Source organism: Phalangium opilio, unplaced genomic scaffold, assembly GCF_054372755.1.
Source record: "Phalangium opilio isolate 3A_F unplaced genomic scaffold, DU_Popi_V2 ptg000013l_1, whole genome shotgun sequence".
Classification (NCBI taxonomy): Eukaryota; Metazoa; Arthropoda; class Arachnida; order Opiliones; family Phalangiidae; genus Phalangium; species Phalangium opilio.
Window position 1 is genome coordinate 14,144,742 of NW_028324148.1, and position 21,774 is coordinate 14,166,515.

The 21,774-nt window shown below is 37.1% G+C and overlaps 2 protein-coding genes across 2 annotated transcripts; one reads left to right on the plus strand and one right to left on the minus strand.

Moving 5' to 3' along the window:
* Nucleotides 1-724: 724 nt before the first annotated feature.
* On the minus strand, nt 725-14,139 carry LOC149709378 (lissencephaly-1 homolog). The gene is made up of 11 exons (XM_089864742.1): nt 13,981-14,139; nt 13,126-13,321; nt 11,289-11,367; nt 11,129-11,203; nt 10,760-11,063; nt 10,515-10,689; nt 8,444-8,540; nt 7,936-8,067; nt 7,747-7,848; nt 6,659-6,815; nt 725-5,468 (listed from the first exon to the last, which is right to left on the minus strand). Exons 2-11 carry the CDS (start codon nt 13,161-13,163, stop codon nt 5,395-5,397), a joined length of 1,233 nt encoding a protein of 410 aa, XP_089720868.1. The 5' UTR covers nt 13,164-13,321; nt 13,981-14,139; the 3' UTR covers nt 725-5,394.
* A 649-nt stretch (nt 14,140-14,788) lies between these two features.
* Nucleotides 14,789-21,485, plus strand: LOC149709379 (uncharacterized). Its single transcript, XM_089864743.1, has 5 exons — nt 14,789-14,970; nt 17,830-18,378; nt 18,550-18,756; nt 19,971-20,033; nt 20,100-21,485. Coding segments are annotated over exons 1-5 (1,794 nt in total). The 5' UTR covers nt 14,789-14,969; the 3' UTR covers nt 21,074-21,485.
* Nucleotides 21,486-21,774: the final 289 nt, after the last annotated feature.

The following is a 21,774-nucleotide window of genomic DNA, read 5'->3' on the forward strand; positions in this document are numbered from 1 at the left end:
TGCTAGTATTTATTTTTCCTGGACGTACGCGCCAGTAATTATTTTTCCTGGACGTACGCCAGCAATTATTTTTCCTGGACGTACGCTAGTAATTATTTTTCCTGGACGTACGCCAGTAATTATTTTTCCTGGACTTACGCTAGTATTTTTTTTTCCTGGAAGTACGCTAGTAATTATTTTTCCTGGACGTACGCCAGTATTTATTTTTCCTGGACGTACGCTAGTATTTATTTTTCCTGGACGTACGCCAGTATTTATTTTTCCTGGACGTATGCTAGTATTTATTTATCATGGACGTACGCCAGTATTTATTTTTCCTGGACGTACGCCAGTAATTATTTTTCCTGGACGTACGGCAGTAATTATTTTTCCTAGACGTACGGCAGTAATTATTTTTCCTAGACGTACGGCAGTAATTATTTTTCCTAGACGTATGCTAGTATTTATTTTTTTCCTGGACGAATGCTAGTATTTATTTTTTCCTGGACGAATTCTATAGTATTTATTTTTTCCTGGACGAATTCTAGTATTTATTTTTCCTGGACGTTGCATTTATGATCCTTGCCGTTGAATTTAAATTTTCCAGGACATCATATTTAATCTTTCAGGACACTGTACTTACTTTCGTGAAATAATTTTCACGCAGGAACAAACAAACCTTTGCTTACTTTTAAAATCTAAAAACCTGAAATACAAACAACATTAAAACAAAACGGAACACGCATTTAAGTATTTCAGTAAATAATTTTATTAAGGTACATGAAAACTTGTTTTTCTTCTGGCTTACTTTTTTTATAGTAGTACCAATGTGTATAATACATGTACATTGAGACAGCTGCTATTTGTCAATAAAAGAAATTAATAAACTCCAAATCAATAAATTAAAAAAACAAAAAAATAAACTGACCATAAAAAATAAGAAACATAAGCGGCATTTTTAATTTACAATTTGTTAGATGTTTTGCTTGCTAATATCAAGATATTTTATGGGGGGCAACAATAATTAATATCCACGTATATACGAACGAACTTTATATAATAGACTTTAATTAGGCCTAGAAACCACTTACTTAATTACAAGGTATTTTATTTAATTATTAAAGAGATGTTTTACTTCTATTTAAGCTAATATTTCTTTTATCCAACATTTTAAGCATGCAGCGTTATTATATGTATATATTTGTATGTACCTAGGTATGTTTTAAAATCGACTTACGAGGTTATTTCTACACCTCATTTCAATAAAAAGAATTCTAACGTTAAGTTGTTGTATTTTATTTTGGGTTTTTTATTTGTAAATTAAAGTGAAAAACTGTGAGATGAAAATTGTTTTAATTTTGGTGTCTGAAACGATCTATTTCAAATAAAAATGGGTCTCGAAGCTAAGCCTTGGACAATATTTCGTATTCGTATTTGAATTTGATACAGGTTTATATTACTAGCTAGAAATATAGGCCTAACCAGTTTAAAATTCTGTATTTTATTTTTGATTGTTAACTTAAGCCTAAGCAAATGGAATTCTGCATTTCAGAATTTAGCTTAAGCAATTGAAGTTCGTTTCAGACTTAAATAACAGCGAGCCAATTAAAATTCAGGCTTTCCGACCAAAATTTGATATAACCAATGAAAACGCGAGGTTCGAACTCGAAATTTCGACGTAGCCAATCAAAATTCAATGTTTTAAACGGAAATTCCGACATAACCAATCAAAATCCAACGTTTTATACCGAAATTTTGTCTTATCCAATGAAAATGCGAGGTTTGAACTCGATATTTCGAAACAACGAATCAGAATTCACTGTTTTAATTTACCCGAAATTCCGACATAACCAATCAAAATCCAATGTTTTAACCCGAAATTACGACACAACCAATCAAAATCCAATGTTTAAACTCGATACATCGACATAACCAATGAAAATTCAATATTTCAGACGTAAATTGGCAAATTAAATATATTTGACCTTGACCTCACCTTGAAAAAAAGTCTCCGTCCTAGACCTTAAATCCACCAATCACAAGCGGAACTTTACATTAACCCGCCCAAATAATCAAAATCGGCATTTCAGAGATCACAATTGACAATTTTCAGCTCAAATTTCAACACTTAATTACATGATGATGTTTTTTATTTAATTGTTAATATGGTAAATAGGCTTAGCGTAGAACGGCAATAAGCTGATAATATAATATATATATATATTTCTAACAATACCTTGGCAAAATTTTGCGTTATCTACATCAAAGACACGCTTAAGATGAAGGTTTATAGATAGGTGCTTATAAGGGGACCGTACTTTAAGTGCAGTTTCACCGTTACGTTTACAATGGGGGGAATTACGTTAATTAAGTTTTAATTTCGACTATATGGTACAGTATATGATGTTTAATTATAATTAGTTTGTTGGTTTTCTAATCACCAGTTATTTATTAATTAGGGGGATTTAAATTAAAAGTTTATTCTAATTAAGGTTTCCGTAACCATTTTGATCAAAACCTAATTTCTTTTGACATAATGAAAACTATACTTTTAAAGATCCTATGTATATTAACTTAAAATTAAAATTAATAAAAAAAATATTTAATTGGCAAAATTTTAATTACTTAAATTATATCACTTGAAAGCTCGGGCTAAATCATGGCGAACCAGTTGACAAAAAATATTACTGTAAAAGTGTAACCCTACCGTTGTGAAATTTTTCTTGCGTTCGTTGGTAGGCCTAGTTACTGCATGATTGCGATAGGGTTTAAAGTGGGTTTCAAAATTCGGCAAATATGGTCAAAATCAGTCAAAAAAGAGCAAAAAAATTATTTTTTTTATTTTCACAGAAAAATTCCCTGACTTGATAGTTAACTAAGTAGGCGAGTAGCTTCTCCTGATAATTTTCCCTGATTTTATTTTCATAACTTCCCTGATTTTGTTAATTACTGAAAAATCTAAAATATTTCTCTTGATTTCCCTGATTTGAATTTATTTTTTTTAAATTTTACTGAATATCTCAGTAATTATTTTTCTGATAACGTCCCTGATTTCACTTTTCCCCTGAAGAAATTTGATTTTGACACAAGTAAACTGATTTCGCTTAGAATTTGCCTGATCTTGAAACTGATTTTCTAACCAACTAATAAAAATATTCTAATACTAAAGTAAAGATTCCATTGTAATTTTTGACTGACTTGGATTATTTTGATGAAAATTTAACAGACTGATGTCGCTTAAAATTTACCTGATCTTGAAACTGATTTTCTAACCAACTAATCCAAATATTCTAATACTAAAGTAAACATTCCATTGTAATTTTTGACTGACTTGGATTATTTTGATCCAATTTTAAAAGACTGATTTCGCTTAGAATTTACCTGATCTTGAAACTGAATTTCTAACCAACTACTCCAAATATTCTAATACCAAAGTAACCATTCCATTGTAATTTTTGACTGACTTGGATTATTTCGATCCAATTTTAACAGACTGATGTCGCTTAAAATTTACCTGATCTTGAAACTGAATTTCTAACCAACTACCCCGAATATTCTGGTACTAAATTAAAAACATTAAATTGTAATTAATTTTTGACTGACTTGGATTATTTTGACCAAATTTTGACAGCCTGATTTCGCTTAGAATAGACCTGAACTTGAACTAGAATTTTAAACCCAACTTCCCTGAATATTGAATATTCCGTTAGTAAATTCGGGCAATTTAACTTTTGACTGACTTTGATTACTTTGGTCGAATTTTGACAATAACTTTAAACCTTTTCACAAATCAGCAACTACACCTAACCCCACAATATATTTCACAAACTTAATTCGAAATTTAATATCAACGTTGAATTTGTTAATATTATATGGCTGCAGTGATTAATAATTTCCGAAAAAAAATAATTAAGTTTGTTTCTTAATCATTGTACCTTAATTAACTTAGTTTAATTAACAGCTCCAAATTTTTTTAAATTTGATTGGAACATTGTAGCCGTTGCGAACATTAAGCGCTTAAACATAGGAGTAAGATTTCAAACGTTCCCAGGATGATTAACTTATTTAAATATTGTTAATGTTAATTAATATTTATATTTATTATAACGGGTGACCAAAATTCTCGATAAGACTTCAAGATTAATATAGAGATAATTCCAATGGCTTTAATCTTAATGACTTATTATTTTAATTAACTTAAAAATGATGTCATCTCTATGAAAACCAATAAACTTACTCCAAAATGTCACTTTTAACATTAAATATATCATTTCCTACTACTAAACCAATCAGGCCAAGGCTTAACTTAAAACTGAGCCCTCTCTATGGAAACCAATAAACATTACTCCAAAAAGTCACCGTTAACTTCAAATACGTAGATGACATCTTTTCCTACTAACCTTTAACTTCAAATACGTAGATGACATCTTTTACTACTACTAAACCAATCAGACAAAGGCTTAAACTAAAACTATTGAAACAGAAAACCTTACTCCAAAAGTCACTGCTAGCTTTTAAACCAAGTGAGCAAAGGCTCAACTTAACCAATCAGACCAAGGCTTAAATTAAAACTACTGAACAGAAAACCTTACTCCAAAAGTCACTACTCACTGCTGGCTTTAAACCAAGTGAGCAAAGGCTTAACTTAAGCAATCAGACCAAGGCTTAAATTAAAACTACTGAACAGAAAACCTTACTCCAAAAGTCACTGCTAGTTTAGTTTGAACCAAGTGAACAAAGGCTTAACTTAAAACTACTGAAACAGAAAACCTTACTCCAAAAGTCACGGACTCACTGCTAGCTTTAAACCAATCAGACCAAGGCTTAACTTAAAACTACTGCCTGAAACGTAAAACCTTACTCCTAAGCTTAGCGTAAAATATTCGCGTCGCGTCGTAAACCTATTAACACGGGAAGGGAAGATAAAATAAAATGTTATTTAAGCGACTGAAGAAAAACAAATAATAAAAAACAAAGGCTTAGTATATTTACATAAAAAAGAAACCTTAATCTACAATATTCCAACTTTAATTTTATTTTATATCAATAATAATTAATTAATGTTCGAGAAAATTTAAACTTATTAAAGTTTCATTTCGTTTGGTTTTCCCCTTTTTTTTAAACCGATGTTCCTATAAATCGCTGAAGCCAACCAATAATATTAATTTATACTGAAGCAGACGACAAAGGAACAAAAAAGTTTTTTTTTTTTTTTTGACTAACAAAATCGTTCTCGGGGCCAAAAGGGCTAAAAACCAAAAATTACTTCTTTTAACTGTTCGGTTTTTTTTTTGACATTCTCTAACGATGAAAGAGAATGAATTAATTCATTTATTTTTTTTTCTTAATTTTTCACACCCCCCTTTTTTAATAATATTTCTAAATATTAAACGCGTTCTCTCCGTTATAATTAGTTTAGCGGCACTCCCAAATTTTTACCGTTTGGTCCACGCTGCCAGTCACAACGTAGGGTGACACGCGGTGGAAATCTGTACACGAGTAATTAATAAACATTTGATAGTTATGCATAATATTGAGGAACATGGATTGTGACCAATGTGAAAGGCATTTTGTCTAGACAATCGCGAACAATTTTTTAAAGCGCAAGACTGAAAATTTGTGACCAATTTGAAGCGCAAGTCTAAAATTTGTGACCGATTTGAAGCGCAAGTCTAAAATTTGTGACCTTTCTGAAGCTCACAAGTTTAAAATTAGTGACCTTTCTGAAGCTCACAAGTTTAAAATTACTGACCCCAATCTAAAGCGGCGCACGTTTAAAATTTGTGACCACAATCTAAAGCGGGGCACGCCTAACATTTGTGACCACAATCTAAAGCGGGGCACCCCTAACATTTGTGACCACAATCTAAAGCGGCGCACGTCTAAAATTTGTGAACACAATCTAAAGCGGCGCACGTCTAAAATTTGTGACCAATCTGAAGCGGCGCACGTTTAAAGTTTGTGACCAATCTGAACCGTAAGTCTAAAATTTGTGACCCCAATCTAAAGCGGCGCACGTCTAAAATTTGTGAACACAATCTAAAGCGGCGCACGTCTAACATTTGTGACCAATCTGAAGCGGCGCACGTTTAAAGTTTGTGACCAATCTGAACCGTAAGTCTAAAATTTGTGACCCCAATCTAAAGCGGCGCACGTCTAAAATTTGTGACCCCAATCTAAAGCGGCGCACGTCTAAAATTTGTGACCCCAATCTAAAGCGGCGCACGTCTAAAATTTGTGACCCCAATCTAAAGCGGCGCACGTCTAACATTTGTGACCACAATCTAAAGCGGCGCACGTCTAAAATTTGTGACCCCAATCTAAAGCGGCGCACGTCTAAAATTTGTGACCCCAATCTAAAGCGGCGCACGTCTAAAATTTGTGACCCCAATCTAAAGCGGCGCACGTCTAACATTTGTGACCACAATCTAAAGCGGCGCACGTCTAAAATTTGTGACCCCAATCTAAAGCGGCGCACTTCTAAAATTTGTGACCAATCTGAAACACGAATCTAAAAACTGAGACCAATCTGAAATGTACTGTTATTATAAGAGCCATAAAATAAATATTACGAAAACTTAAAAAATAAATAACAATAATAATTGGCTGGTCACAACTCACAAAACATACCAAACCCAACAAAATCATGATAAAATAGTTAATAGTGGCGGCGTCTTACCAACGGATGTGCAAAAATGAGTGTGAGCTTCCAAAGTTTTGCAACATCTCTTGTTTTTGACGTCCCAAATTCTTAAGGTTTTATCGTCCGAAGCACTGACTATATATTTGCCACCGGGATGGAACTTTACACCGCGAACCCAATTGTCATGTCCCACCTACACCCACAAAAATAGACAAAAAAAGAAGAAATCAACAAAACGAGACGAAAAGTCGTCATCGTCAACAGAACAAGACAAAACCATGGACAAAACGAGACAAAAAATCGTCGACAAAACGAGACAAAAAATCGTCGACAAAACGAGACAAAAAATCGTCGACAAAACGAGACAAAAAATCGTCGACAAAACGAGACAAAAAAGTCTACAAAACGAGACAAAAAAGTCTACAAAACGAGACAAAAAAGTCTACAAAACGAGACAAAAAAGTCTACAAAACGAGACAAAAGTCTACAAAACGAGGAAAAAAGTCGACAAAACGAGACGAAAGTCGACAAAACGAGACAAAAAAGTCTACAAAACGAGACAAAAAGTCGACAAAACGAGACAAAAAGTCGACAAAACGAGACAAAATCGTCGACAAAACGAGACAAAATCGTCGACAAAACGAGACAAAAAAGTCGACAAAACGAGACAAAAAAGTCGACAAAACGAGACAAAAAAGTCGACAAAACGAGACAAAATCGTCGACAAAACGAGACAAAATCGTCGACAAAACGAGACAAAAAAGTCGACAAAACGAGACAAAAAAGTCGACAAAACGAGACAAAAAAGTCGACAAAACGAGACAAAAAAGTCGACAAAACGAGACAAAAAAGTCGACAAAACGAGACGAAAGTCTACAAAACGCGACAAAAAGTCTACAAAACGAGACGAAAAGTCTACAAAACGAGACGAAAAGTCTACAAAACGCGACAAAAAAGTACAAAATTGTCTACAAAACGCGACTAAAAAGTCAACAAAACGAGACAAAAATGTCTACAAAACGCGACGAAAACGTCGACAAAATGAGTCGAAACCGTCGACAAAACCAGACAAAAACATCAACAAAACCAGACAAAAACGTCAAAAAATACCTTTTCAAACTTACCAGGGTAAATAGACAAAGTCCAGTGCTTACGTCCCAAATTTTGATAGTTTTGTCACGAGATCCGGATACTAAGAATGGCCCTGTTCGAGCCCCGCGTTTGTTCTACTCAACAATTACACAAGTACAAAAATATCACCCAATTAATTCTTAATCAGGTTAACAGCAACACAACAATCTTCCTGATCTTACATCAGCTCCGACAGCTTCGTTAATTACAGGAGCGGCTGATTCGGGCGCCCAAGCGATACACTCAACAACATGATCGTGTTCTCGCAATTCCAGCTTACATTCCTTCGTGGCAACTACCCAAACTCTCACAGTCTAAAATGAGAGAGAGAGAGAGAGAGAGAGAGAGAGAGAGAGAGGGGAAGAGAGAGAAAGCGAGAGGGGGGAAGAGAGAGAAAGAGAGAGCGAGAAGGGGAAGAGAGAGAAAGAGAGAGGGGGGAAGAGAGAGAGAGCGAGAGGGGGAAGAGAGAGAGAGCGAGAGGGGGAAGAGAGAGAGAGCGAGAGGGGGAAGAGAGAGAAAGAGAGAGAGGAGGAGAAGAGAGAGAAAGAGAGAGAGAGAGAGAGAAAGAGGGGGGAAGAGAGAGAAAGAGAGAGAGAGGGGGAAGAGAGAGAAAGAGAGAGAGATACGAGGGGTCACTTAGAGGTCAATTTCAACAGGAATGTGTGGTCAACCTGAAAGAAGTCAACTTACTTGATCATTAGAGCAGGTTGCGATTATGGAACCATCTGGATGAACTCTAACCATTCTGACCCAGTCACGATGACCCGTAAATGACTTTACGCAATAGCTGCAACATTAAATAAACGAAACAAAACCTTCAACATAAACTAGGGCAAAAATCGTCTTGCAATATATACTGTATGGTTTCCAATATGTTCCGTAAGCATGACACTACCTATTTGTGGTGTTAGAGGCCTACTGAGAGCTAGTTCGAGGGAGAACGAAGGAAGCGAGTCAATTGAAGTCCTACACTCGGTGGTGGTTAATTTTGCAGGACTTTCATCTAGGTCCTATTTAGTCTACATTACTAAGCCTTTGTCAGCGCCTCACGACACTACCTATTTGTGGTGTTAGAGACTTACAGCTCGAGCTAGTTCTAGAACGACGGAAGCGAGTCAATTGAAGTCCTACACTCTGTGGTACTTAATTTTGCAGGACTTCCTTCCAAGTTCCATCTAGTCCTATTTAGTCTACATTACTAAGCCTTTGTCAGCGCCTCACGACACTTCCTATTTGTGGTGTTAGAGACTTACAGCTCGAGCTAGTTCGAGAACGATAAGGGAGAATTGAAGTCCTACACTCGGTGGTACTTAATTTTGCAGGACTTTCTTCCAAGTTCCATCTAGTCCTATTTAGTCTACATTACTAAGCCTTTGTCAGCAGCGCCTCACCAGGCGTATGTCGCTTTACCCTGAATCTATGACCTAGGCTACCTCATTCACTTCAAAATTACAAGCTCCAGTTTCTAAGTTACCAGAGATTAATTAAACAAACTTATGGAACATGAACATATCTTATGAACTAATCTATATCTATATAAATCAAAGTCCTGACTGACTGACTGACTGATAATCAACGCCCAGCCCAAATTCAACCGCTTGCCCTAGAAAGCTGAAAATTTGTAGGAACGTTACTCGTAAGTAGTAGGCGTGTACTAAGAAAGATTTTTCCAATCCGCCGCCATCTTAAAAAATGGTGCCCAGAAATGTAAAAAATCTTCTCTATGCAACCAAGTCCGCGCCGCGTTTCAACCGATTTCGCAAATATTTAGTACACTGGTTTCCTAAATTTAACCTATAGACGGGCTGAATAGTCTTTCAGGTTCGATTTGTCGCCATCTTTTTAAATGGCGGCCAGAAATTTAAAAACCCTTCTTTATGGAATAATGTCCGCGTGAAAAGTAATAATAATAAAAAATGCATGCCTAGGGGCTGACGGGCAACGCCGAGTGCCTTCGCTCCTAGGGTGCTACAAAAATATTAGTCATCGGTAAAATCTACCCTTTCTTTATATCATTTTGATGGAAGTTCTTATTACACGCGAGCGACGCCGCGGGTAAACAGCTTGTGGTGTTATAAAGCAACCAACAATGTGCTAAGGCTATACTGTGGCTCGTGTACATTATGTGTGCAGCGTGCCACATAAACTTGATAAATGCCTGACTCGCGGGATACAGTAATTGTTCTAAGCAAAATGCCTTGTGGAACCCATACTATATTAGTGTTCAACACATATCCATGTTGTTACATAATAAAGAAAGTCATGTCTTACCCAGTTGCTACTTCCCACATTTTAATGGATTTCGGCCTATTTTTAAATTCCCTGACCTTTTCGGCCTATTTTTAAATTCCCTGACTCTTCCCTGACCCTTTTGGCCCATTTTTAAATTCCCTGACTCTTCCCTGACCTTTTCGGCCTATTTTTAAATTCCCTGACTCTTCCCTGACCTTTTCGGCCCATTTTTAAATTCCCTAACTTTTCCCTGACCTTTTCGGCCCATTTTTAAATTCCTTAACTTTTCCCTGACCTTTTCGGCCCGTTTTTAAATTCCCTGACTTTTCCCTGACCCTTTTCGGCCTATTTTTAAATTCCCTGACTCTTCCCTGACCTTTTCGGCCCATTTTTAAATTCCTTAACTTTTCCCTGACCTTTTCGGCCCATTCCCTGACTTTTCCAGGTTTTCCCTGACCCATGGCAACCCTGATAATTATCCACCCCTTCTAATAAAGGTTTGTTAATAACAAAGAAAGTCGTATCTTACCCAGTTGCTACTTCCCACATTTTAATGGATTTATCTCTAGAGCAGGAGATTATATGATCACCGCTGGGCATAAAACACACCGAGGAAACATTATGGTCGTGACCCTGCATGGTCCTGATGCACTCGTACATTTGGAAGTCCCAAAGCTTTACCGTCATATCAGCCGAGCATGAAACTGAAAACGACGGCTCAATCTTTTAAAACAGCTGTCCAAGGCTTAACGGAATTGTAAAGCATCTTCATACCAAGCCATTTCCCAGTGTGATCAAACGCAACGTCTTGAACGGAATCAGTATGTCCTTTCAGCGTCTTTTCAAAATCTCCCGTTTCGTAGTCCCATACTTTGATGGTGGCATCTTCGCTGGATGAGATGACCAGACTGAATATTGGGTGGAAGATGACCTTAGTAACAGGGGCCCGATGTCCCGTCAAGGAATATCTCTCTGGAGGTCTCGGTATCCATTCGGTTGGTGATCTCTTGTCCCTAGTCGGGGCCCCGGTAATGAATTCCTTCTCGGCCTCTGCCAATTTTGCCTCCAGATCCATTACCTTCATTCGAAATGGGAGACCAAGGCTTAGCGACGCGTTTAATCTGTGGTCTTTGTTTAAGCTACCTTCTTTTGTAACCTTATCACAGACGTCCATTTCTTTTCTAAGAGACCAGAGTACTTCTTGTCTATTTCTCCTGGCTATAAGAGAATAACGTGAACGCGAATTGTACGGAGAGTTCTAAGGGTATTTAGGGTTTTAATTGGTTTAAAAGAATTTAGGTACCATGTCCGTATCCTTTTTGAAAGCCTCTAAGGAATCCATGTAGCCACTTGAAGCTAGGTAGTCGGCTATGGCTTTATTTCTAAATTTTATTTAAGTAGTTTATGATATAGTCTAGTAGGAGTTAGAAATATTGGGGTTAGTAGGCCTAACTTGGAACAGTTCTAATTTGGAACAACTTTCTTAAAATCGTCATAACTTAAATGGTTACACGCGATTTATCATCTACCAAACTGATTTCCCCCCAATTTTCATCTACCAAAACGGTTACCCGCCATTTATCATCTACCGAACTGATTTCACATGATTCTTCATCTACCGAACCGATTTCACACGATTCTTCATCTACCGAACCGATTTCACACGATTCTTCATCTACCGAACCGATTTCACACGATTCTTCATCTACCGAACCGATTTCACACGATTCTTCATCTACCGAACCGATTTCACACGATTCTTCATCTACCGAACCGATTTCACACGATTCTTCATCTACCGAACCGATTTCACACGATTCTTCATCTACCGAACCGATTTCACACGATTCTTCATCTACCGAACCGATTTCACACGATTCTTCATCTACCGAACCGATTTCACACGATTCTTCATCTACCGAACCGATTTCACACGATTCTTCATCTACCGAACCGATTTCACACGATTCTTCATCTACCGAACCGATTTCACACGATTCTTCATCTACCGAACCGATTTCACACGATTCTTCATCTACCGAACCGATTTCACATAATTATCCATCTACCGAACCGATTTCACATGATTTCCGATCTACTGAACCGATTTCACATGATTTCCGATCTACTTAACCGATTTCACATGATTTCCGATCTACTTAACCGATTTCACATAATTTTCCGATCTACTTAACCGATTTCACATAATTTTCCATCTACTGAACCGTTTTCACATAATTTCCCATCTACTGAACCGTTTTCACATAATTTCCCATCTACTGAACCGTTTTCCCATAATTTCCCATCTACTGAACCGTTTTCACATAATTTCCCATCTACTGAACCGTTTTCCCATAATTTCCCATCTACTGAACCGTTTTCCCATAATTTCCCATCTACTGAACCGTTTTCCCATAATTTTCCATCTACTGAACCGATTTCCCATAATTTTCCATCTACTGAACCGATTTCACATAATTTCCCATATACTGAACTTATTACACACAATTTTTCATCTACCGAACCGATTTCACATAATTTTCCATCTACTGAACCGATTTCCCATAATTTTCCATCTACTGAACTGATTCCCCATGATTTCTCCCCTACTAAAACGGTATTCCATGATTCTTCATCTACTAAACTGATTTCCCATAATTCTTCATCTACTAAACTGATTTCCCATGATTCTTCATCTACGAAACTGATTTCCCATGATTCTTCATCTACGAAACTGATTTCCCATAATTCTTCATCTACTAAACTGATTTCCCATAATTCTTCATCTACTAAACTGATTTCCCATAATTTTTCATCTATTGAACTGTTTTCCCAAGATTTATCACCTACAGAAACAGCCCCCCCCCATTTATCATCTACAGAAATGGTTCCCCTCCCCTTTATCATCTACAGAAATGGTTCCCCTCCCCTTTATCATCTACAGAAATGGTTCCCCTCCCCTTTATCATCTACTGAAATGGTTTCCCCCCTCCCCCCCAATTTGATCATCTACAGAAATGACTTTCCCAGAATTTTGGGCCCCTCCAAAAACTTGGAAAACTTTCAATTCCCTGACTAACTAACATGAGTTATTTAACTTTAAAATTTAATTAAAATTAAAAATTTAGTTGTGAACTTACAGTTCTTCTCGCTGTCTTTGTGACAACACCATTTTCATGCTTTTAAAGTGTGGTGGCTAAATGGGAGAAGGTAAAGACCAGTTCCAGCCTTGGTCTCCTCGGATACTTTGGTCCTTCAGTCGAACAGTCACTAAAAAGTGACAGATGACTAAAATAACAATTTGAGACTAGCCAAATTCAAACACAGGCCATCTTTCTGCAAATAAATAAAAATTGCATTGAAAATTTGACAAAAAGAACTAGTAAAACTATGGATATTAAACTACATAATTAATTGATAAAATTCCAAAACTCATGAAAAACTAAAGTAAGTCTATTTTTTGAATTAAGTAGGCCTATTTCTCAATCAAATATAATTTAATTGTGCTTAAAATTAGGTTTGAAATCATCAGAAACATAAAACACATAACCACAACATGAAAATACAGGTGTACAGATGACCACAGCCCTTCGAACTTCATCAATATTGCGCTCCCAATCTCAAAAACCCATTTTCAATCACAAAAACCCATATTATTCATTAAGTGTATCCCATATAATCCTTTTCATCCATTTAGAACAAAATTCAATTAAAACTGTAACATTTTTCGCGAAATGATGTCAGATCTGTCAAAAACTAATCCATTTTAAGCCTTGGTAGCATGGTATGAATGACTCATATTTGTGGTAATGGTAAACTAGCCCTTGTAAATGAAGCCACAACCATAACTCTAGACTACACTACAGAGAAGCCCTTTAAGCCTCGGCCTCGTTCGTGATCATATAATAAATACGTAATAACTAATATTATCAATTTATTTACCTTCAATTAAAATCGAAATATATTTGAAAATTAGGCTTAAAACTACGCCTTACCTTAATTTAGACAACAGCGTAGAAATTTAATGCCATTTATCCTTGGCCTTAATGATATTCAAAAACGCGAACAGTGAAAATTCGATCTTCGAGGTGACTACTGGTGGTAGCACTAACCCTGGACCCTGGTTAGCTACCCCTGGACTGGTCACTGTTACGAAGACTCTCATAGAGCAGTTGGGACGCGTAGTCGAGTTGGTAGTCTATGTACCACACCAAGTTTCATTATTCCTCTAAAGAACTGAACTGATTCAGGCTCTAGATGACGCTATCCAGGGTCAAAGCTAACCGAGTAACGACGTACTGCCATTAACGGTACAGAACACTGAGAACAGTACTCCAAATTCTCCTTGCAAATTGCAATCTTCTTATGAAAATAAAATTAAAATAATCTCGAGATTCCTTTATAATTTACCAGCTTTTGTCTCGAGCAGCGTGGGATATATGGCGGTGGCACAGGCCAAATGACCAGTTTAAAAATTGCCTGGACCAGTTTAAAAACTAAATCGGAGGGGGGGGGTAGTGGTCCACAGGACCACTGAGAAAATTCAAGGGTTTCCAGAATCCAGACATTAGCTCATATATTTTAATTATCCACTTCTTCAATTTAGCAGACGACGCGCCCTGGCCAGTGGTCATGGACCAGTTTATTTATTCCAGGCCAGAGGGGTCGCTGACTCGCTGGCCCAGTGTCCAGTTTTAAAAAATCCTTATTTCCCACCCTGGTCTCGAGTTTTATAAATATATTGCGACATGCCAGACGTTGGAACTTGAGATATATGACGTCATTAGTAATTTCTTCTCTACTTTGTCGGATTTGACTTTGAAAGACTGGGAGCATTAAGACCGTTGAGAGGAACTCAGAGGATCTCGTTCCATTAGTGCTTTTGAGTTTGTAGTCGAAATGAAGTATTGAAAGAATATTTAGAAATTTAATGTTTATTCCGTATTTTAAGTATATTATTAATCCTATCTCTCAGTAAATAATCAGTAAGTTGACATTTTTGAATATCCGTTTCGCTTTTTGTCGGTGTTTTTTGAAAATGCAAGCACCAGCCATTTTTCTTCAGTGTTTAAGACCTCCATGTTAGGCCCGTTCTGTTTTTGTGTGTGTTGTGTGAGAGTTGTGGAAAGCATGGAGGATTAATAAATTCCATGCTCTATGTTAAAGTTTAATACAAGAATTAATTCATTTTTTGAAAAGAATTGACGACGAACATTATTTAAGAGAAACCCTTTCAATTTGACACTAGCTGAACCAAAATTGGTCTCCAGTACGAAACACATTTTAGGTTTAGCTACAGAGCACAGACATATCTCATTTAGCTTTGCAATGATCTTATGTTAAAACAATAGAAAATATTAACCAGACCACTGCCTTCTCTAATACTAGGCCTTGCGATAGGAATAAAAGGGGGGTGGCAGTTAGGATTTCACAAATGGCGCTAGATGTCGCTTTTCTGAGGTTTTAAACTGGCGGCAAATTCAAAACTTCGGGAATTGTTAGCAACGGCGAAGTGTAATCTGCTAAGTTCGGCCCGAAAAAGAAAGCAAAAAACCGGTCAATAAACCGGTTCATTATGCTGAACGGTTTCCGTGTTCGAAAAATAAAAGTTTAAATTTAGTGTACGTTTTGACACGTGTCAATAACATCTGCATGGAAATTTCAACCTATCACAGCCCTTACGTTTTTCCCAAAAACTGCCACTGCCAATGAAATGCCTTAAGTTTGATTTGGATTGACCAATGAGCGAGCTTAGGAGAGGTAGGAGGAGATTTCTTTGGCAGCTGAATTCGGACACAGACATAATAAACTCCAATATTTTAAGTGCCCACTTCTCTAGTTTAGCAGACGATGTGCCTAGGTCAATGGTTAGTAGTTTAGAAAAACCCTTATTTCCCACCCTGGTCCGCCATAAGCGAAAGACGTGACGTCATGCGAGACTGCGCAGTACGAATTTAATTTCGTCATCGTGAAAATTCGCCTCAGAAAAGAGCCATCTAACGGTTACTAAGCGCAAATTCAAAATGTCACATAAAAAATACTTCTGTCGTACATTTCAAGGCCTAGTATTAGAGTTGGCAGTGACCAGACTAATTACTTGGGTTACAATTTCTTGGAGCTTCCTAAATTCCATAGCTAATAAAAGATATCAAGAATGGGTCAATAGAACGGCTGAAATAGTTAAGAATTAATATAATAATAGCGCCGGGGGGTGGGGCTATGCCCCCCAATAGATTTATCTCAGTTGTGACGTCAGGTCTTAGGTAAAACGTCAGGGCTTAGCTTGGGCAGTGGGCGGCCATGTTTGGTACCTCATTGGTTCTAGGGGCGAATAGTATGGGTGACGTCACTTTAAGGCTTCTTACATAACCCTATTGCATTACACCAAAATAATGTTACACCACAAGCCTATCATATTAATTCAGGGTTGCGACATGTCAGGGAAACCCTGAAAAAGTCAGGGAATTTCAACATAGTCAGTAAATTTAATTTAAAGTGTGAAAATTTCATGGATTTGTAAAAATTTATGCGATGGAACCCTAAGCCTTGGACGTTCCTTGAAATATTTTGTTGAAAAATAATTGTACAAATAAGGAGTTCACATTGTTTATTACATGATAATATTCGTAACAAATATCCCTGTTAACATTTACATTAGCTTTTTTGCCACAAAATATTCTGGGAAAAATAAGCAAGTGATTTAGTTCAAAAAAGTGACACTAGATGCTCCCATAGTCGAGGGGTGGAGCTTGGCAAAGGCTAGTTTTAGCTCCGCCCTCTTAGACGAGCTCTGATTGGTTCCTGCCTTTGCCAAGGCGCTGTATTGCCGATATTAACGTTAAAAATCACGTAGCAATAGGGACTTGGCAGTACTAAGTCATGGAACGACCTTCCATTAGTCCTAAAAAACATACCAGAAGGAGGGCTTATATAGCTTTCATTCTGTAAAATATAAATAGGGAGCTAACAACTGGCTAGGGGGAAGAGATAGTCTGACGTCACGCAGCCCCTCTCTGGTTGGAATTTTCGCGCGTCGAATACTGTTTCCAACCGTTAGGGGGGATGAAACTCCAGTAAGAGATAGAAGGGTGTGACGTTTCAGGGTCAGAACTGTTAGCTCCCTATAAAAATAAAATACCATAATGGCGCTGGGGGCGGAGTTAAGCCCGAATTGCCAAGTCCCTAAATAGAGTAATATCGGTTACGGGGAGGGTGACATTAAACTCCGCCCATTCGCCTTTTTGGAGGCAGAATTTAACATGAGCTCTATAGCCACCAGAAGGTGACTCCATCGAATACTGTTTCCAACCGTTAGGGGGGATGAAACTCCAGTAAGAGATAGAAGGGTGTGACGTTTCAGGGTCAGAACTGTTAGCTCCCTATAAAAATAAAATACCATAATGGCGCTGGGGGCGGAGTTAAGCCCGAATTGCCAAGTCCCTAAATAGAGTAATATCGGTTACGGGGAGGGTGACATTAAACTCCGCCCATTCGCCTTTTTGGAGGCAGAATTTAACATGAGCTCTATAGCCACCAGAAGGTGACTCCATCTGTTGGCTTGTTAATTTCATTGGCTGAAAAACCAATGACGTCTCACCCCCCTCAGCAAATATAACTCTATAGCTATATCAGAAGCCAAAGTATGACGTCACCCATGTTATTTGCCCATAGAACCAAATTGGTACCAAACATGGCCGCCCACTGCCAAAGCTAATCCCATGACGTTTTACCTAGACACTGACGTCATAACTGAAGAATATAGCTGTATTTCATGATCTGAAATTTGAATATTTCTAATTGAGGCAAATAACAGCAAAACTCTTTGCACTAAATTTGTTTTATAGTGGATCAAATTATAATAAAAGAAGAAGGAGAAATGCCTAGCACAAACGAAATATTGATGGAAGCCATTAACGCTACTGAAGTCCCGTCAGAAATGGTTACGACTCAAGAAACAATTGAACAATCCGAACATCAGACGATAATGTACCAAGAGTCATCTGAAATAATAACGGCGGATTCAAACGAAGACATTGATAACATTAACAACCAAGAAATCACCGTAGTTGTCGAATCAGGCAACGAAGATACGATAGCCATACACGATCCCAGTCAATCTGCAGCTGCTGCCTCCGTTGTTACCACGGAAACTGCGAATGTCACTTTCTCCGAGGCTGCAACAACCCCAGGTAGTGAGGGTATTGTCAACGTTCAGAAAACGCAGCCGGAGAATATTCAAATTATTGCTGGAAATTTAACATCAACGGCTGGCAGCTCGCAACCAGGGACAAGCAGCATTTTACAGACGTATATTTTGAATCAGAATCAGAACAGAAGTAACGGATTGCCCGTTATTTCATCCGTAGCTGGGTCGCCCGTTAGGCCAACTGTAGGTTTGTATCATGAACGAACTGTTTGGTGTAAAATAGACTAAAAATAGGCCAAAATGGGAATGGGTGGGGTTTAATTTAATAATGTATTAAGTACCGATAGGGGGGGGCGTATGATAATGTAATTGTCAAATTTTAGCGCCGTATTTACGATATTTTTAAATAACTTCCAAGCTAAAACGGTCAAAGTGGCGCCAAAACCCGCAGTGCAGCAGCAGCAAATGATTCCAATCGCAGTTTCGACCAATCAGATTGCTGGTGGGACTGTTGTTTCCATACCACAAGCTAAAGGGGTGCCTCCTAAGAAAATAGTTATTTTACCTCCGCCAACAGGTGGAGGTGCTTTTTCACCGAATTCTGTTCAGAGATGTCTTATCAGACGTAAGAAATTAATTGTCATTTAGTTAACTACGTTAACTTAATTAATTTCCCTCTAAAATGTACACCTAAATCAAAAGATCCTATCAGAAATACATACAGTTAACATATAATATATATAGTAACATATAATATATAGATAATAACACATATGTATACATAGTATAATAACACATGTATACATAGTATAATAACACATGTATACGTAGTATAATAACACATGTATACGTAGTATAATAACACATGTATACGTAGTATAATAACACATGTATACGTAGTATAATAACACATGTATACGTAGTATAATAACACATGTATACGTAGTATAATAACACGTATGTATTCATAGTATAATAACGCACACGTGTATGCATAGTATAATAACACACACGTGTATGCATAGTATAATAACGCACACGTGTATGCATAGTATAATAACACACACGTGTATGCATAGTATAATAACGCACACGTGTATGCATAGTATAATAACACACACGTGTATGCATAGTATAATAACGCACACGTGTATGCATAGTATAATAACGCACACGTGTATGCATAGTATAATAACGCACACGTGTATGCATAGTATAATAACGCACACGTGTATGCATAGTATAATAACACACACGTGTATGCATAGTATAATAACACACACGTGTATGCATAGTATAATAACGCACACGTGTATGCATAGTATAATAACACGCACGTGTATGCATAGTATAATAACACACACGTGTATGCATAGTATAATAACGCACACGTGTATGCATAGTATAATAACGCACACGTGTATGCATAGTATAATAACGCACACGTGTATGCATAGTATAATAACACACACGTGTATGCATAGTATAATAACGCACACGTGTATGCATAGTATAATAACGCACACGTGTATGCATAGTATAATAACGCACACGTGTATGCATAGTATAATAACGCACACGTGTATGCATAGTATAATAACACACACGTGTATGCATAGTATAATAACACACACGTGTATGCATAGTATAATAACACACGTGTATGCATAGTATAATAACACACACGTGTATGCATAGTATAATAACACACACGTGTATGCATAGTATAATAACACACACGTGTATGCATAGTATAATAACACACACGTGTATGCATAGTATAATAACACATATGGACACATAATATGATATAATAATTGAAATTTATAACTTATTTAGCTCAGACTAGTGGAATTCAAGTTCCGCAACTGATTTTTATCCCAAATACAACTACGTCGCCTGGTAAAATCAAAGTTTCATTTCAGCTCAGCAAATCAGCAAACTAAATTTCCACGAATATTCATCTAGGTGTTGTTCAACAAGTTCAAAACATAACAACCGTACCCTCTGCAATCGGTACGAGTCCATCAGTGCAAGTAATGACCAGTTGTCTACGCCCTAACACGGCAATCAGATCCGCTGCCCCTACAGCAACTCGCCCGATTAGAGCAACATACAGCGGCACAAAAATCCGCGCTGTTGCACCAACAGCAACAGCAACGGATAAATTATGCGATAAATGCAAAAACCCAATCCCAATTAGCGCCGGCAAAGGCTTAGCGAAAAAAGACACTCAGACCCAAACACCGAGTCAAACGTTTCGTACGAATAATACAGCGCCTCTTATAAGTGCCATGCAACAACGTTGCAAGAAATATAATCAAGCTGCAAGAGCTTTTAAGGCAAAGATTAAACGTCTCGAAGGCCGTATTGAGAGTTTACAAAAACACGTTAAATCTAACGGAAAACCCGTTAAAACCATCGATAACATCATAAAGGCATCTAAGCCTTATTTATCGGAAACAGCCCATGATTTATTTCGTCTGCTACTTAGTTCCGATCCCGATAAAAGTAGCACTTGCACTCGTTACGCTGATTGTACGAAAGATTTCGCGCTTTCCCTTTATTGTTGTAGTAAAACAGCCTACAGAGTTTGTCAATCCGTTTTAAAATTACCAACGCCGCATGGTTTGATGAGAAAAACAAGAAATGTTTCCGATAAAGTTGGTGGATCGAGCGCCGGAGCTTCCGGGAATATGGATTCTAATCAAGACGATGATGAAGATGAATTGCATGAAGATGAGAATGAGCTGGAGAATGACGAGGAACCTGATGAACCCGAGGAGGAAATGGAAGATGAAGCGGAAGTAGATGATGGGGAGAATAATGAAGATGAACAAGCGGCCAATGAAGTTGTTGAGTTAATGCATTGCGAAACTGGAGCAGGGTTTGAGGATGGACAATTTGAGATAATTATACCTGGAAGTCATGGGAGAACGTAATTTCCTTTCTTTCATGTAATCTTTAAGTTTTGTATTAAAAGTTATGATTAAGTAAATGACGTAATTGTTTTCCTTTTTTTCGTTTAAAATGAATTGTAAAGTCATGAATTAAATTTCAAATTTGAAAACACCATTTTTCCAATTATTTATCGATTTATTTCTGTTCCTTCCTTCCTAACTAACTTTTAACTGTGTATATAAAATTATCAAAATTTGTGCGCTATCACGATTGGGTTTTATATTAGACCTAGACGTTAATGTACGTTAAAGATAAAGCATATATATTGTGGATTATACACATAACACGAATGAATTCAAAACTTATTGTTACTGTAACTTTCACCATGTATATTGTTTATGTAACGCATTTTCAATTGAAGTTTATTGCAATTAAAGTTACAATGAATTTTAACGTCGTTGCTTATTATTATTTCATGAGGTTTCAGATGTCGTTAGCCGAGTGTTAATTGGTTTTAAATGCAAGTGGCGATGTTACCTCAACTTTGATGGATTTTTGGTGAATTAAAGGTCATATTGTCAGTCGTGTTAAATGGATTAAAATTTAAGGTGGAATTCATAAACGTCGGACGCAACGCAATTTAGTACAGGCAAAGGCAGGACGTCGTGCGTAAAAGGCGGAAGTTTGCGCACGACGTCCTGCCTTTGCCTGTACTAAATTGCGTTGCGTCCGACGTTTATGA

Coding starts and splice junctions, on each gene's coding strand:
- LOC149709378 (XM_089864742.1), bottom strand. CDS start 13,163: ATGAAAATGGTGTTGTCACAAAGACAGCGAGAAGAACT. Junction 8,541..10,514: donor ATGTGGGAAGTAGCAACTGG/GTAAGATACGAC, acceptor TTAATGTTGCAG/CTATTGCGTAAAGTCATTTA. Junction 8,068..8,443: donor CAACCTGCTCTAATGATCAA/GTAAGTTGACTT, acceptor CTCTCATTTTAG/ACTGTGAGAGTTTGGGTAGT.
- LOC149709379 (XM_089864743.1), top strand. Junction 18,757..19,970: donor TCAGAGATGTCTTATCAGAC/GTAAGAAATTAA, acceptor TAACTTATTTAG/CTCAGACTAGTGGAATTCAA. Junction 20,034..20,099: donor AAATACAACTACGTCGCCTG/GTAAAATCAAAG, acceptor ATATTCATCTAG/GTGTTGTTCAACAAGTTCAA.